We start from the raw sequence: 15,380 nt of genomic DNA, 5'->3' as shown, positions 1-15,380 counted from the left end.
TGAAGCTGTACTATAGATCAGCTTACGCAGGGTCCTCCAGTCAGACTCCACATTCTGGTTGTCCAGAGAGGCGGATTCCAGACGATCTTCCAGCAGCTCCACAAAGGACTGTTTGATGGTGATGCTTTTCAGCTTAGCGATGTTGAGCCGTTTTGGAGCCTTCTGGCTTTGGGGGCATCTCTTGGGTTGGATTCGAATATTCAGCTTCGAGACTACAAGGCGATGGTCTGTCCAACACTCGGCGCCGCACATGGTCTTTGTTACACGTACATCTTGCCTATCCCTTTTCCTGATGATGACATAATCGATGAGATGCCAATGCTTTGAGTGAGGGTGCATCCATGACGTCCTGTTACGGGTAGGGAGGCAGAAAACTGTGTTGGTTATCAGCAGTTCGTGCTCTGCACAGGTCTGAAGCAAAAGCAATCCATTTGGGTTGCAGTGGCCCACACCGTGCTTTCCAATCACTCCATCCCAGGAGATGTAGTCAGAGCCAACTCTAGCACTGAAGTCCCCAAGAATGATGAGCTTGTCTGCTTTAGGGATGGCAGCAATGACAGAGTGAAGGTCCTCGTAGAACTTCGCCTTCACTTCATCTGGGTTGGTCATGGTTGGGGCGTAGGCACTGACAATGGTAAGGTGCTTCTGGCCAGATGCCAGTGGGAGTTTCATGGTCATAAGCCTATCGTTGACTCCTTTTGGGATTCCAGCTCGCTTGCTGACAAGTGCTGTTTTTACTGCAAAACCAACGCCAGCCTCACGTCGCTCTTCGCTTCCTCGTCCACTCCAGAAGAAGGTGTAACCAGATCCCCATTCACAGAGCTCGCCTTCGCCTGCAAGCCGAGTCTCACTCAAGGCTGTGATGTCGATGTTGTATCTGGCGAGTTCGGATGCAACTAGTGCTGTTCTCCTTTGGGGTCTGTCCGCGTTATCTCTGTCCAGGAGAGTCCTTATGTTCCAAGCACCAATGGTGAGAGGAACGATCCTTGTTTTTTTCTTTTCTTTCTCTTTGTTTCGACCGCTGATGTAGGGTCCCCACCAGCCGCGGTATGCTGGCCAGGGTGATATGGAGCAGGCAATTTTTAGGGCACCTTTTCTAGCCCCTTCCTCATGCCAGGGAGGTGAGCAGTGCATTCCTAAAGAGGGCTGCTCAGACGCTCAGACGGCTGCCGAGCTCCATCGCTGCTCCTGTCGACGAAAAACGACCCTATGGCCTGAGCCGCCTGCGTGCAGGTCTGCGGCTGCGACTGCCAGTGTACCCACACCTGTCGTTTCGTTGCTCGCCTGTCGCCACAGGACTTGGGGGTGATGAAATGATGAAGGATGAAAGGTCATTTTGGATGACTGATGACTTGCGCAATGAGTTTGTTTAAAGTGAAGAGGAGTTGCACAACGTCGACCTCACTCTCTCGTCTGGGTCAACCAATTTCCAGTGGCAAGACTAAGTCGAGATGACTGGAGGATGAGCACGGATGCAGTGGATGACCAAGATATCCTTTCGGTGTCTCATCTTGCTCTCTGCACTCCACAGTGCGTTGCTGTAATCGCCTTCCTCTCCGTTGAACCGATACGTTTCTTCCGCAGATTCTGCCGAATCCAGACTTCGCATACATGGGTAGACACACCCCGGAGGCCAACTGCGTGTGGCATGCACACAGCACAGTGGAGATAGATGGCCGTCGGTGGCTCTCCTGAGTCGACGCCCTTTTATGGATCTCCATAAGGGTGTCTAGCCACCCTCCTCACCAGTCCCAGAAGGGAGCGGTGGAAGTGCCGGTTTAGTCGTCGGCAACCCGACCCTGAACAGGTTGTACTGGATTAGGTCAGGTCATTAGATCTGCTACTGGTAACCTGTGTTATATATAGTCATGTATAGAAAACTAGAGGAAATGTGTTCATGCATAAGATATCCCATGTGTGGGTTGTGTTCTTTCCACATTACGTTAGCTAAGCAAAGTGTCCGTAACTCTATGCCGATGCTAGGTATAATGTCTATTATATGTTATAAAACTGCACTGTTACACATGATGAAAATGTGTCCACCTTGACCAAATTGATAGAACAATATATTATAAGTATTATGACTTATGATGACGATGTTATTGTTAATGTACACTGTATTCAATTTTTTTTTCTTTCTTTGGTTCTTCCCCCCCATCTCCACCCTTTCTTTTTCATCTACTCTGAATTTTTATAATGAATTCATATACAAAATAAAATGGTGGTCGACCCAAGAAAGTCGGGGGTGGGGGGGAACTTCCATGCTTAGCAAAAGAAGTTCCTGTTTGAACAAGAAATGATAAAAGTGACTGCTCTTGTTGTTGTGTCAGAATATCATATCAAAGTGCCAAGTTTAGAGAATAAAAAAAAAAATATATATATATAACAGTAAATTCAGTTTGCTTATAATTTGGCTTCTTTTTTTTAAATTTTTTTGTGCCCATCCCAGAGGTGCAATATTGTTTTAAACAAGATGACTGGAAAGAACTGAATTTTTCCTATTTTTATGCCAAATTTGGTGTCAACTGACAAAGTATTTGCAGAGAAAATGGCAATGTTAAAGTTTACCACATACACACACACACACACACACACACACACAACCGAACAGTGAGTTAAAACATAGACTCACTTTGTTTACACAAGTGAGTCAAAAAAGGAACCCCCACCCCTCACCCCCCCAAAAAAAAAGACAAGAAAAAAAAAGATAGGTAGTCACAACAGGCACTGTGGCCCAGTGGCTGGAGCGCTGGATTTTCAATCAAAGGGCCCAGATTTTGAACCCTGACTGCACCAGGTGGGTTCACCTGTTCAACAACCCCTCAGGAGTTCACAGCCTCAGTAGGCTTCCATGCCATAAAAAACGTAGGAGAAAGTAAACTGTTTTTCCTCCAAATTAGGTGTGCACACATTTGAAAATACTGTAGAAGTCACTTCCCTTTCTTTGGGGTTTGTGCATGTGCAGGAACGTGAAAACCGACGAATATTGATGCTGGGCCGATGTTCGGGTGCAAGACTCAGTGAGTTGCAGGGCAGACATTTTGTTTTAAGTCTCCCTGTTGCTGATTTTGCCCTTTGCATCCGTGAAAAGTTCTTTGGCCAGGCGTTGCTGGTGAAATACAGTTTCATGTCACTTAACTGAGTGTTGAAAGCTGGGTGCTGTTGTGTTGGTAACGACAGGTGTGTTTTTTGGTTTTTTTTGGTTTTTTTTTTTGGTTTTTTGTTTTTTTTTGCATCAACAGGTGTGGATGATGACTTCGACACAGCCATGTCAGACATCCGCTGCACGGAGACCGAGCTACAGGACTACCTGGAGGAACAGAGGAAGCGCTTGGGATGTAAGGTCAGTCATGGGGTGTGGGGTCAAGGTCAGTCATTGGGTGTGAGATCAAAGGGTTTTTTTGGGTTTTTTGTTTGTTTTTTCAAAAAAGTTTTATTCATTCAATTTTTGTTTACATTGCACAAATCTTAATATAACTAAATAATATAAATAAACAGTACGAATACAATACATTACATTAACTTAATGCGTAGCAGGGGGAAAAAATGTAACGAGACAAAGACGTATACAGAAGAAGAACATAGGCATACATAGTGCATATTTTACTCTTTTTTTTCTTTCTTTTTTTCTTTCTTTTTTTTTTGTCACTGTACTAAATATGCACTTCGTTACAAACAAAAAACAAAAACACTAAAAAAAAAATATATATATATATATATATAAACAACAAAAAGCAACGTATTCACAAATAAATGAATAAATAAGTAAATGAATAGATTGGGGGGAAAAAAAGACAAAAGTTGGGGCACTTTCTTGGTATGCATGTAGGAAATTTCTTCATATGGGTGTCTATACTGTACTTTTTCATCATCTAAATAGACAATGTAATAAATACATTTGAGGCATGAGTTTGTATCACCACAAGACTAAGGACATCAAATTATCAACAATAAATAACAGAAAAAAGTAACATTGGAGAAAGTCAGTTTCTTTTAACTAATGCATTGTGAAACTAGTTTGACAAAGTTCTTTGTTCTGTCAGGTTCATGTATGGCAGCCATTTTATATCAGATTCATGCTTTTGCATGTTCAGTAGTTGTGCATGTTTTTCAATTTTATATCTGTTTAATTCTGTCAAGAACATTTGGATATTTGGTCTGAGTTTGTTTATTCTGCATCTGTATATAAAGAATTTTCCAAGTAATAGGATAAGATCTAATATGTCATTAGTTCTGCTGTTCTCTTCAGTCCAAACAATATAAGCTTATTATTCAAATTTAGGTCAGCACAATTTTGACAATTTTCTGTGATGATACTTTGTAATTCTGTCCAAAACGATAGTATTGGCAGTCATACAGGTAATGGTTTACATTGTCCTTCTCTCTACCACAAAAGTTGCATTTATCATTATCTGTTAATCCCATGTTTTTTAGAATAGTGTTTGTCACCAGGATTCTATGACAAATTCTAATTAGAAACCATTTTAACTTGATATCGTTTATTTTGCAAATCTTTTTCAATATTGCTTCCCAGTCTAACTGTGCATTTAGCTTCTCCTCCCATGTTGTAAATGATTTAATGCTGGATACTTCTAATTCATTCATTAATTTACTAAATACTGTTAAGATCCTTTACTTACACTCATTAGGAGGTGTTTAGCTTTTGTGCTGATTTCTGCTACATTGCTTTCAATCTTAATGTTATTCTTATTCAAGTAATGATTAATCAAATGAATGCAACTTGTTAATTCCATTAAATTAATTCTACATCCAATTTTTTGTGAAAAGGACTGGTACATTAAGAATTTACCATTTTCATCCATCAAATCTTTAACAAAGAAAATATTTTGTCGTGCCCAGTTCCTATAAAAAAAAATTAAAAAAATCCTTATAGCCAATTGTGAATTTTTCATTAAAAAATATGGGTTCGGCTAATATTTCTTCGCTTTTTTTTACTTCCACTTTTTTTTTTCTTTTCTTTTTCAAAAGTTAGTGTATGCAGTAAAAACATCTCTCCAGAAAGGGTTGAGTTTGCTGATTGCATAACATTTTGGACCATAATTATTGTCCATCATATCCACTTCAGGACACAGCGCTGTCAAAATTGTTTCCACTTTGGTGTCCAAATGATAAGTTTGCGTATCCATGACAGTTTTAATGATTGTAAGTATGTTCCAAATGATAAGTTTGCGTATCCATGACAGTTTTAATGATTGTAAGTATGTTACAATATCCAGAATACCTTACCGCCCTTTTTGAATACTATGGACAGAATATTGACTCCTAATTTTATCGTTTTTGTTATCCCAAATAAACGCTTAACACATTTTTTGCTACTGCTTGATCTGCCTGTCAGGTGGATTTGGTAAAAGAATCCACAAGTAAATAAGTTTAGATAATATTAACAATTTTAATACTGCTATTCTTCCAGTCGGTGTTGTTGTACTTTTCAGCCATGTTCTGAATAAGTTTTTTACTTCAATAAATTTATCTCGAGTATTTCTTTCAATCATTTGAGAAGTTTCCTTCGTAAACCAGAGTCCTAATAACTTAAACTCTTTTGGATTCCAATCCATTTTAATTTGCAGTAGCTATATTTCTGCTCCGTATTTTTTGCTGCCTAACCAGTCGTTTACTCTTTTTTCGTAGTTCGTTTTTAATCCTGAAACGTCTTCAAATCTGTTTAATGTTTCAAACAATTTTTCATATGAAAACCTGTCACCTTTTAATGTAAAAGAAGTATCTCGTCTGCGAACTGACTAATCTTAAAATTCAGTATCTGTTATGTGTATACCTTTAATTTCCTTGTCTTCCTTTATTTTGCAAGCGAGTGTTTCTACTCACAATACAAATAAGAAAGGTGATATCGGATCTCCTTGACGACATCCTCTATTAATAGGGAAACTGTCAGATCTTTTTCCATTAACAGTTGCGTATGACTTAATATCTGTATAGAATGAGGATATCCATTTTCGGAAGTCTTCTCAAAATCCAAAAGCTTTTAGAACATTGTTCATGTAATTCCAGTATCGAAGGTTTTTTCAAAATCAGTTAATACAAGTAATCCAGGGAGCTTTTTTTTCTTCTAAATAATGCATTATGTCATAAAGAGTCCTGAGATTATCTACTATCTTCCTGGAAGAAACCCCATTTGATCGTCTTTTATTAATGTGATAATTTATTTTTTATTCTCTCTGCTATACAGCCTGAAGCAATTTTGTAAGTGACATTCAATAACAATATTGGTCTCCAGTTCTTTAAGTATTCTTGTGGTTTATTTCCTTTAGCTAAGCAAACAATAATCCCTTCTTTTTGTGTAGCTGACATTTCTCCTTTTTCAAATCCTTCATCGAGGGAACGAACCACAAAACTCACTGACGGTTCCAAGTCAGAGGACGGAGTCGCTGCATCTGCGTTCTGTCCCGCCTTTCCTGACCGGCCCTCAACGGAACACATCCTGTCAGACAGCTCGGTGTACACCGCGGAACTGACCGCACTGGATCTGGGGTTAAAAATGGTTCTCTCTTCGAAACAAAAGAGATTCATGATCTTTTCCGACTCCCTGTCAGCCCTGGAGGCGATCGCCTGCAGGAATATCACTCATCCCAAACTGCTGGAATTTTATGAAACTTTTACTCTCGCAACGAAGAAAGGATACGAGGTTGTGTTGGCCTGGGTTCCCGGACATGTTGGCATTTGTGGTAACGAAAGGGCGGACCTGCTGGCTAGGAACGCTGTAAAGAAAGAATTGTCCAGATCCTTGGTACCCTATACAGACATGAAGCGGAAGGTCAACACTTTCGTTAAGGATCTTTGGCAAGAGGAGTGGAACACCCAGACGGACAACAAGCTCTTCCAGATCCGTCCGGACCTAAAAGAGACCCTCCCTTCGGGGGTGAAGAACAGAAAGGAGGAGTCTGTGCTGTGCAGACTGCATACGGGGCACACTTTTTTTTACTCATTCTTACTTGTTGAAGGGGGAGGAGGCCCCTCGATGCATTCCCTGTGACGAGCCTCTCACCGTGAAACACGTGCTCCTTGACTGTTGGGATCTGCATGACGTTAGACGCAGACATTACACGGCGTTTTCTTTGGAGACTTTGTTTCGTGATGTCCCTCCGTGGGCGCTGATGGACTTCTTAAAAGAAGTGAACCTTTTTAACCAGCTTTGAAGGTTTTAAACTATGGAAGTTTTTTTTAACTTTGGAGTGGAAAGTTTGAAGTGGTGACTCGTTTTAATTGGTTGTTTTTTTATCCTTGTAGTAGTTATTGACGCGGCGATAGCCTTGAGATGGCCTTAGTGGTCGGCGAGGCTCTAAGCACCATAATTTTATTTCATTTCATTTCATTTACATATGTAGGGTCTTTCAGCAACGATGAATTAAATTTCCAGTAGTTTTTCTTCGACTTTAAATGTAAGTTTTAAATTTATCAATGAATGGTCGGTCCTGTATCCATACAAAATATCCGCATCATTTACTTTGGTGATTAAAGAATCTGATATAGGAAAGAAATCTAATGTGCTCTGCTGTCCCTGTGATGAGCCTCTCACCGTGAAACACGTGCTCCTTGACTGTTGGGATCTGCATGACGTTAGACGCAGACATTACAGGGCGGTTTCTTTGAAGACTTTGTCTCGTGATGTCCCTCCGTGGGCGCTGATGGACTTCTTAAAAGAAGTGAACATTTTTAACCAGATTTGAAGGTTTTAAACTATGGAAGTTTTTTTTTAACTTTGGAGTGGAAAGTTTGAAGTGGTGACTCGTTTTAATTGGTTGTTTTTTTTTATCCTTGTAGTAGTTATTGACGCGGCGATAGCCTTGAGATGGCCTTAGTGGTCTGCGAGGCTCTAAGCACCATAATTTCATTTCATTTCATTTCTGCTCTGCTGTAGAGGGTTTTGTCTTCTCTAGCTGTATCTGAGAACTTCCAGATTTAATTCTCTCCAAACATCACATAGTTCTAAATCGTTCATCATTTCTAATACAGTGTCTTGAGCTTTTGGATTATTAACGTTTCTATAATTATGACAGTCTAAATTTGGATTTAAAACCAAGTTCCAGTCTCCAGCAGTTATTACACTCGACATGTCTGCATCCTGAATTATCTGAAAAAAATGATGGATTATCCCTCTTTGGACCATCCGTGTTTATTAACAGAAGTTCTACCCCCATTGTCATAAGCATTAATATAATATAGTTACCTTTGATATCTTTAATAACTTTCTTTATCTTAAATTCAAAATTATTGCTGAATAGAATAGCTACCCCTCTCGACTTTGTATTGTTTGATGCAAACTCACATTCGTATCCCCATTCTGATCTAATCTGGTGTTCTAACTTTTTATCAGTGTGTATCCTGCAAAAAATAAATAGAATACCGTTTCTGTCAAAGGTATTGAAACACGTCTTTTCTCTTTTGGAAATTTCCAAGACCCTGGCAGTTAACAGATGATATTATGATACTGTTCGTATTAGTGTTTATTTTTTCCAGTACCTATTTATCAGTTTCTGTGAAGTAGTAAGAGTGCAGTTTTTGTACATCTCAGAGTTCATCTTTAGGGATATATCAGACGAAGAGTGCCCTTAGTGTAACAATACTCGCATGTAACATATATTTGACATATAGAAATGTTACATTCATGTATGACATTTGAAAAGAAATTGACATAAAAAAAAGACGAAAAAAATCTGAAAAGTGAAAATATTGACTCTCCATCTGATCACATCTGACATGCTGGCAGTACACTATTTATTGTAAATTCAATGCAAATGTTTACATGATCACTGTGTTTTCCCTTCAGTTACAGACTACTTTGAGTTTTCATCCTGTTCAAACGATTAATGGTGTAGGTATTTTTCTTCTTGATTTCGCAATCAAAATAACACACACACACACACACACATACACACACACACACACACACACACACACACACACACACACAACAAAACACAACACAACACAACACAACAAAACAAAACCAAAAAAACCTACACACCCAAAAGCAGAAGAAAAAAAGGAGGAAAAGGAAGCACCCACTCTCTTCTTTGAAACGAAAGGATGGAAAGTTAATGCCCAAAATATCAAACTATATTGTTGTAGTAATAATTTAGTTTCCTTGATTTTACATACTTTCGTACTTATTAATATTATTGTATGCGCATGTGTGTGTATCTGTCCGTGCATGCACCTCATGCTTGCATGCTAGCCCTCAAGTTTCGAGCCAATTAAACCTAGTACAAAAACAACGCAATGTTGGTTGGTTGGGTTTTTTTCCCCCTTTTTTTTTTTTTTTTTTTTTTTTTTTTTTTGTTATTCTTGTTGCTTAAAGTCCAGCCGACCGCACAGGGCCATGTCACGACTGTCAAGTGTTCAACCACGTCAACACAAAACTGTCAAATCTACACATAAATACTAAGACAAACCCACAAAACATGACAAAGTATCCCAACTATTTCGCTCCTTATGGCAAATAAGACTGGGCCATGCTGAGGACGCCAGCTTACCGCTTAATTTATCATCCCCTGATTACAAAAAATCATAAAAAGAAAAAAAACAATACTTCAAACCCAAACAGAAAATAAATAAAAAGGCCATATAGGCAAATAACACTGCAGAATGGGCAGCTGGTGCCCATCCCAGTGTTTACATCTCACTACCTGATCACCAGAGCAAAACAGTACAGATAGTACATCTTAGACTGTGGAAGAGAAAACAGTGTCAAGGCTTGCTTGAAAAAAAAAAGGGGGGAATGAACTGGGAAGGCAGAAAAAGGAGACAACAGTGAAGAGAGAAAAAAGGCAGAAACAAAGAGAGTGACAGAAAAGAGGAAATTTCTAGTGCAGAATTTCCAGAAGGTGGGGATGCTATTTGTACTGTAAGACCCTCGGCATCTCACGGGGAACAACTGTGAAGTAACGGAAGCAACATTTTCTATTATTTGATATATATATATATATACACACACATATACACACACATATACATACACATATATACATACATATATATTATATATACATACATATACATATACACACACATGTGATATTATGTTAACGTTTTATTCTCCATTGTGGCTGTGTGAGTTGGCAGAGAGTGGGCGTAAGAGGTTTTCGTCATGGCTTGAGTGCATGTGTGAGTGTTTGCTCTGAAAGTGTTATCACCCATGATCAGGTGTCTGTTGAATTCATGTTCTTCATGCAGTTCACAAACCAGGTCTGTGACACTGCATAGTATTGACACTACAGCTCCTGCTCCACAGACTGGTTCACAAGCACAACTCACATTGACCACAGTTTTCATTTTACCCAGTGTGCTGTCATGATCACTGATAACTTATCACTGTGATTGTCGTTTAAACTGAAAACAAAAACAAAAAAACACCACCAAAAACAAACAAACAAAAAACAACAACAAAAAGACACGAAACAAACCACATTCATCTTCCACAGTCCTTTTTTCCTGTCCCTTTCATCGCCTCTTTGTCGTAAAACGTTTGCACAACATCAACAAACCGACAATTAATACACGTTCACATGTATGATTATCATAGTATATTATTCACACACACACACACACACACACAAACCCCCCTCCCCTACAAAAAAAAACCCAACAAAGTACTTCAAACCGCCTTATTTTCTGTTACAAAAAAGAAAAGAAAAAGGCTGGTATGTGTGTACATGCATACGCTCACGCACGCACTCCCCTCACATTCAATACAGATATTTTGCTGGTCATTGGGTATGCAATGCACATACATAACACTTCATACACCTTGTTTTACTTGTTTCTGGAATCTGAACAGTTTCCATTGACGAATTACTGAAACCTGAAACAACGATGCTGTGAGATCAGAGGTTAATTCTGGGGGTGTGAGGTCAATGTCAGTCCTGGGGCATGAGGTCAAAGGTCATTCCTGGTGTGTATGGTCAATGTCAGCCCAGGGGTTTATATAAGGTCAGCCCTAGGGTTAGCCCTGGGGTATAAGGTCAAGGTTTGTCCTGGGGTGTAAGGTCAGCCCTGGGGTGTATGGTCAGAGGTCAGTCCAGGGGCATTAGGTCAGCCCTGGGATGTAAGGTCAGAGGTCAGTCTTGAGGTGTGAGGTCAGAGGTCAGTCCTGGGAGTGTAAGGTCATTCTAGATGTCCTCATCAACAGTTGAAAGTTGTGTCCAACTGATTCATGTATTTGTACACAAGATTTTGGCTCAGGTATGTGAATAAAGTCGGTCTACGTAATCACTCGGACTCCGGTGTGTGTGTGTGTGTGTGTGTGTGTGTGTGTAAATGAACTCGTAATTTTTTCAGCAGCTGAAGCTGCTTCATTTCTTCCCCTCTGCACTTCCCCCCCACCCTGACCAAAATAGCTGCGCTTCAACATATGTGTTAAAAACGTCAAAACCTGTTATTTTCATCTCACCCCACTCGTTGTCACTTCCCCAGATGATTGTGTACTGGGGATCAGGAAGGAACCGCTTCCAGATGGAGGTTCCGGAGGCTGTCTTCAAACGAGTGCCAGAGGATTACGAGCTGATGTCATCCAAGAAGGGAGCAAAGCGCTACCGCACCAGCCGTATCGACAAGCTGTTTGGGGAGCTGAGTGATGCGGAAGAGCGGAAGGACGCATGTCTAAAGGACATCATGCGACGCATCTTCCACAGCTTTGATGAAAGGTACGAGCGTGGAAAATATGTCCCCCTAGTCTGTCAAGAGTGGGTCATTTGAGTTTCAGTTTTTAAGTTTCTTCAGGCGGGGTTGCTGCATTCAGACAAATCCATGTATGCTGCACCACATCTATTAGGCAGATGCCTGACCAGCAGCGTAACCCAACACACTTTGTCAGACCTTGAGTCCTGCATGTATATTTGGGTACCTATCAGAGTGGACAACACTTATTTTGCCATGGGTTCTTCATCAGTGCGCCAAGTGCATGCGGCACACGGGACCTCAGTTTTTTATCTCATCCAAATGACCAGTCACTAGGGTTTATTTTCCAGTCAAACTTGGGAGAAAGGGCGAGACCGGGATTTGAACCCAGACCTTCATGGACACTATATTGGCAGATAAGCATGAAAACCTCAGTCTCCCTACTCCATCGAGAGTGGTTCATTTCATTCTCGTGCTGGAGATGAAAATACTTGGGGGATGTGTTCAGTGGTTTTGCTGATCTGATGTAATGGTTTCATGTCCACAACTCTTTCAGGTGATGGAAATCCATGATTTTGAGTTTGAGCTACAATGGAGTTTCCATTGATGTATGTCTCTTGCCTCTTTTTTTTTTCATTAGTTGAAAGGGAGGGGGAGGGAATCGATACTTTCTACACATGCATACCAACAGACCAACAGAAAAAAAAAGTTGAAATTCATGCCCCTTGAGTTGGCAGAAACTTTCAACGGAAGTGCCAGTGAAGATGAGTTCAAGGGAATATAGAGGCATGCCCTGGTATCCAACCAAGGTGCCTGAGCCTGAGTGGCCACTGGACCCCTGCAGCTGCTTTTCAGTTTTTGATTTTTTTTTTTTTTTTTTTTTAACCTTCTTACCCCCAGGTCACTCAGCACAAATCACCCATGAAATCCCATGCCAAGGCGAATAACTCTTGCAATTTTAGACAGTGGGTAATTATAAACACTGTTTAATTACACATACTTAACCGTGACCCAACTAGTGCAGACTCCGATTAAAAATATAATTACCTTCTTTTGTTGCACATGTTTATTTTTCCTGCATTCTACACATAATAAAGTTGCAAAAGAATTTTTGTTTCCAGGCTCATGTTGCTTTGTATTTACACACACAAAAATAAATGTGTCAGATTCGATGGTCGACTTTGAAAAAAATTTTCAATTACAGTATGATTTTCTTGGAAATAAGTTTATCTGGTCTGCAGTGACTTCTAACACATCTTCTTTTTATTCTTTTTCTTACTAAACTTGAATTCCAACAATGAACATGCTGATTCTATGTTCTTTTCATTTTGAGGGGTGATCTGTTTTCCTATGATGGTCGGGAGAAAAACAACAGCAAACAAACAAAAACAAACAAGAAATCTACCTCATGTAATTTCTCCATAATGAAAAGAAAAATATAATCCATTTAACTAGCAAAATCAGGAAGATCGTGCAGAATGCCAATAAGTATCAGTGCAATCAATGACTGACCGTATCGATTCCAACACTCTGGCGATCAATTTATGATTTCGGAGGTCCGGCAATGGATTCACGATTTCGGAGGTCTGGCGATCAATTCACGATTTTGGAAGTCCAGTGATCGATTCACACTCAGGTACTGACTACACTCTCAGTATTGGTAAAACTCAGTCAGTGGATGTCTAGGTCATTCAGTATGATCGACTTTTACAAAATTCTCATGCAGAAATCATCTTCAGAATAGTCGTTCACAGTACGCTACTACGATCAACAGTCATCGAACTCATCTTGCAACTTTGAAACTTCAAAACTTTGGCAAAACTTTACCAAATCAGTAGTATATTCCATTGAACTAGCACAGTCAGGAAGATCGTGCAGAACACCAATAAATATCAGTGAAATCAAGACTAGCTCACTGACGGTATCGATTTCGGAGGTCCGGCGTTTGATTCATGATTTCAGAGGTCCGGCGATCGATTCACATTCAAGTGACTAACTTCGCTCTCATTGTTGGCAAAACTTGGTCAGTCGATATCTAGGTCACTCAGTTCAATTGATTTTTACAAGATTCTCATGCAAAAATCATTAAAACGGTTCAAAGTCATCTTCAGAATCGGCGTACAGATTATGCTAAAGCTCTCAGCAATCATCGAACTCGTCTTGCAACTTAAAAAATTCACACCGTTGTCAAAATTCAAGTAAATCGGACTCTGAAAAGTGCAAAATGCATGGCAGGAAGTGCCAAAAACGAGGCTGTGAATCTTAAAGGAGTCTTGTTTATGTGAACAACAATGGCTGCGCCCATAGTAAGCACGTGTTTAGATGGCGGTACCGGGCAGGTTCGGGCATTACACTGCAAGTCACAATTGGGTGGGTTAGGTGTATAATGGTTAATAAGTTGCATCCATGTATCTCTACATTGTGGGTCTGTGGGGCGCGTATCATTTTGGGGTGGTGGGGGTGTAGTATGTCAGTCATATGTGGTGTGTCATGTAGTGTGTCAACAATATGTGGTGTGTTGTATAATGTCTCAGCTATACAAGTGACACATGTTGTGTGTTCTGTGATGTGTCAGCTATGCACATGTCATGTGTTGTGCCAGGGACCAAGTCAGTCATGTGGCATGTTGTGTAATGTGTCGGCTGTGTATGTGATGCGTGTTGTACCAGGAACTAAAATTGGAACAAGGCTATGGCGTGTTGTGTGGTGTGCCAGGTACCAAAAGTGGAACAAAGCAGTTGTGACGTGTTATGTAATGTGTCAGAGATGTACGTGACGTGTATTGTGCCAGGTACCAAAAATGGAACCAGGCCGTGGCGTTTTGTGTAATGGGTCAGGTATGAACGTGACGCGTTGTGCCAGGTACCAAAAGTGGACACAGGCCAAGGCGTGTTGTGTAATATCTCAGCTATGAACATGGCACATGTTGTGCCAGGTACCAAGTCAGTTGTATGTGGTGTTTTATGTAACGTGTCAGCTATGAACGCGACACATGTTGTGCCAAGTACCAAGTCAGTTGTATGTGGCATGTTGTGTAATGTGTCATCAATGAACGTGGCGCGTTTTGTGCAGGTACCATAAGTGGAACCAGGCCGTGGCGTTTTGTGTAATGTGTCAGCAATAAATGTGACGTGTGTTGTGCCAGGTACCAAAAGTGGAACCAGGCAGTGGCGTGTTTGGCCGTGTTGGACGTACTGTTGGCACTCTCACGCTACAGTGGCTGCAGCGACGGTGTCATGTGTCGCCCACGACTCACCCTACCAAGCAACGTCACCACCGTAAGTTTTTTCAAATTTATATTTTGAGCTTTTCTTCTTCTTCTTCTTTGTTCATGGGCTGCAACTCCCATGTTCACACGTATGTACACGAGTGGCCTTTTACGTGTATGACCGTTTTTACCCTGCCATGTAGGTAGCCATACTCTGTTTTGGGGGATGTGCATGCTGGGTATGTTCTTGTTTCCATAACCGACTGACTGCTGACATGGATAACAGGATCTTTTCAGCGTGCTTAACTGATCTTCTGCTTGTGTACACACAAGAAAGGGGTTCAGGCACAAGCAGGTCTGCACATACGTTGACCTGGGAGATCTGAAAAATCCCCATACTTTACCCACCAGGCGCCGTTACCGAGATTCGAACCCGGGACCCTCAGATTGTAAGTCCACGCTTAACCACTCGGCTATTGTGCCCGTCTTTTGAGCTTTTCAAACCTTTAACCATTTCCCC

The 15,380-nt window shown here is 40.6% G+C and overlaps 1 protein-coding gene across 1 annotated transcript in view; it reads left to right on the top strand.

Moving 5' to 3' along the window:
- LOC143291193 (DNA mismatch repair protein Msh6-like) overlaps nt 1-15,380 on the top strand; it is a 241,374-nt gene that overhangs the window by 179,497 nt on the left and 46,497 nt on the right. The window contains exons 24-26 of the mRNA XM_076600922.1: nt 3,243-3,343; nt 11,449-11,678; nt 14,798-14,930. Coding sequence (XP_076457037.1) covers nt 3,243-3,343; nt 11,449-11,678; nt 14,798-14,930 — 464 coding nt within the window. The remainder of the gene's footprint in view (nt 1-3,242; nt 3,344-11,448; nt 11,679-14,797; nt 14,931-15,380) is intronic.

The sequence above is a fragment of the Babylonia areolata genome, chromosome 16 (assembly GCF_041734735.1).
Source record: "Babylonia areolata isolate BAREFJ2019XMU chromosome 16, ASM4173473v1, whole genome shotgun sequence".
Classification (NCBI taxonomy): domain Eukaryota; kingdom Metazoa; phylum Mollusca; class Gastropoda; order Neogastropoda; family Buccinidae; genus Babylonia; species Babylonia areolata.
The sequence above is the reverse complement of the archived record's forward strand: the minus strand, read 5'-3'. Positions and strand labels throughout refer to the sequence as shown.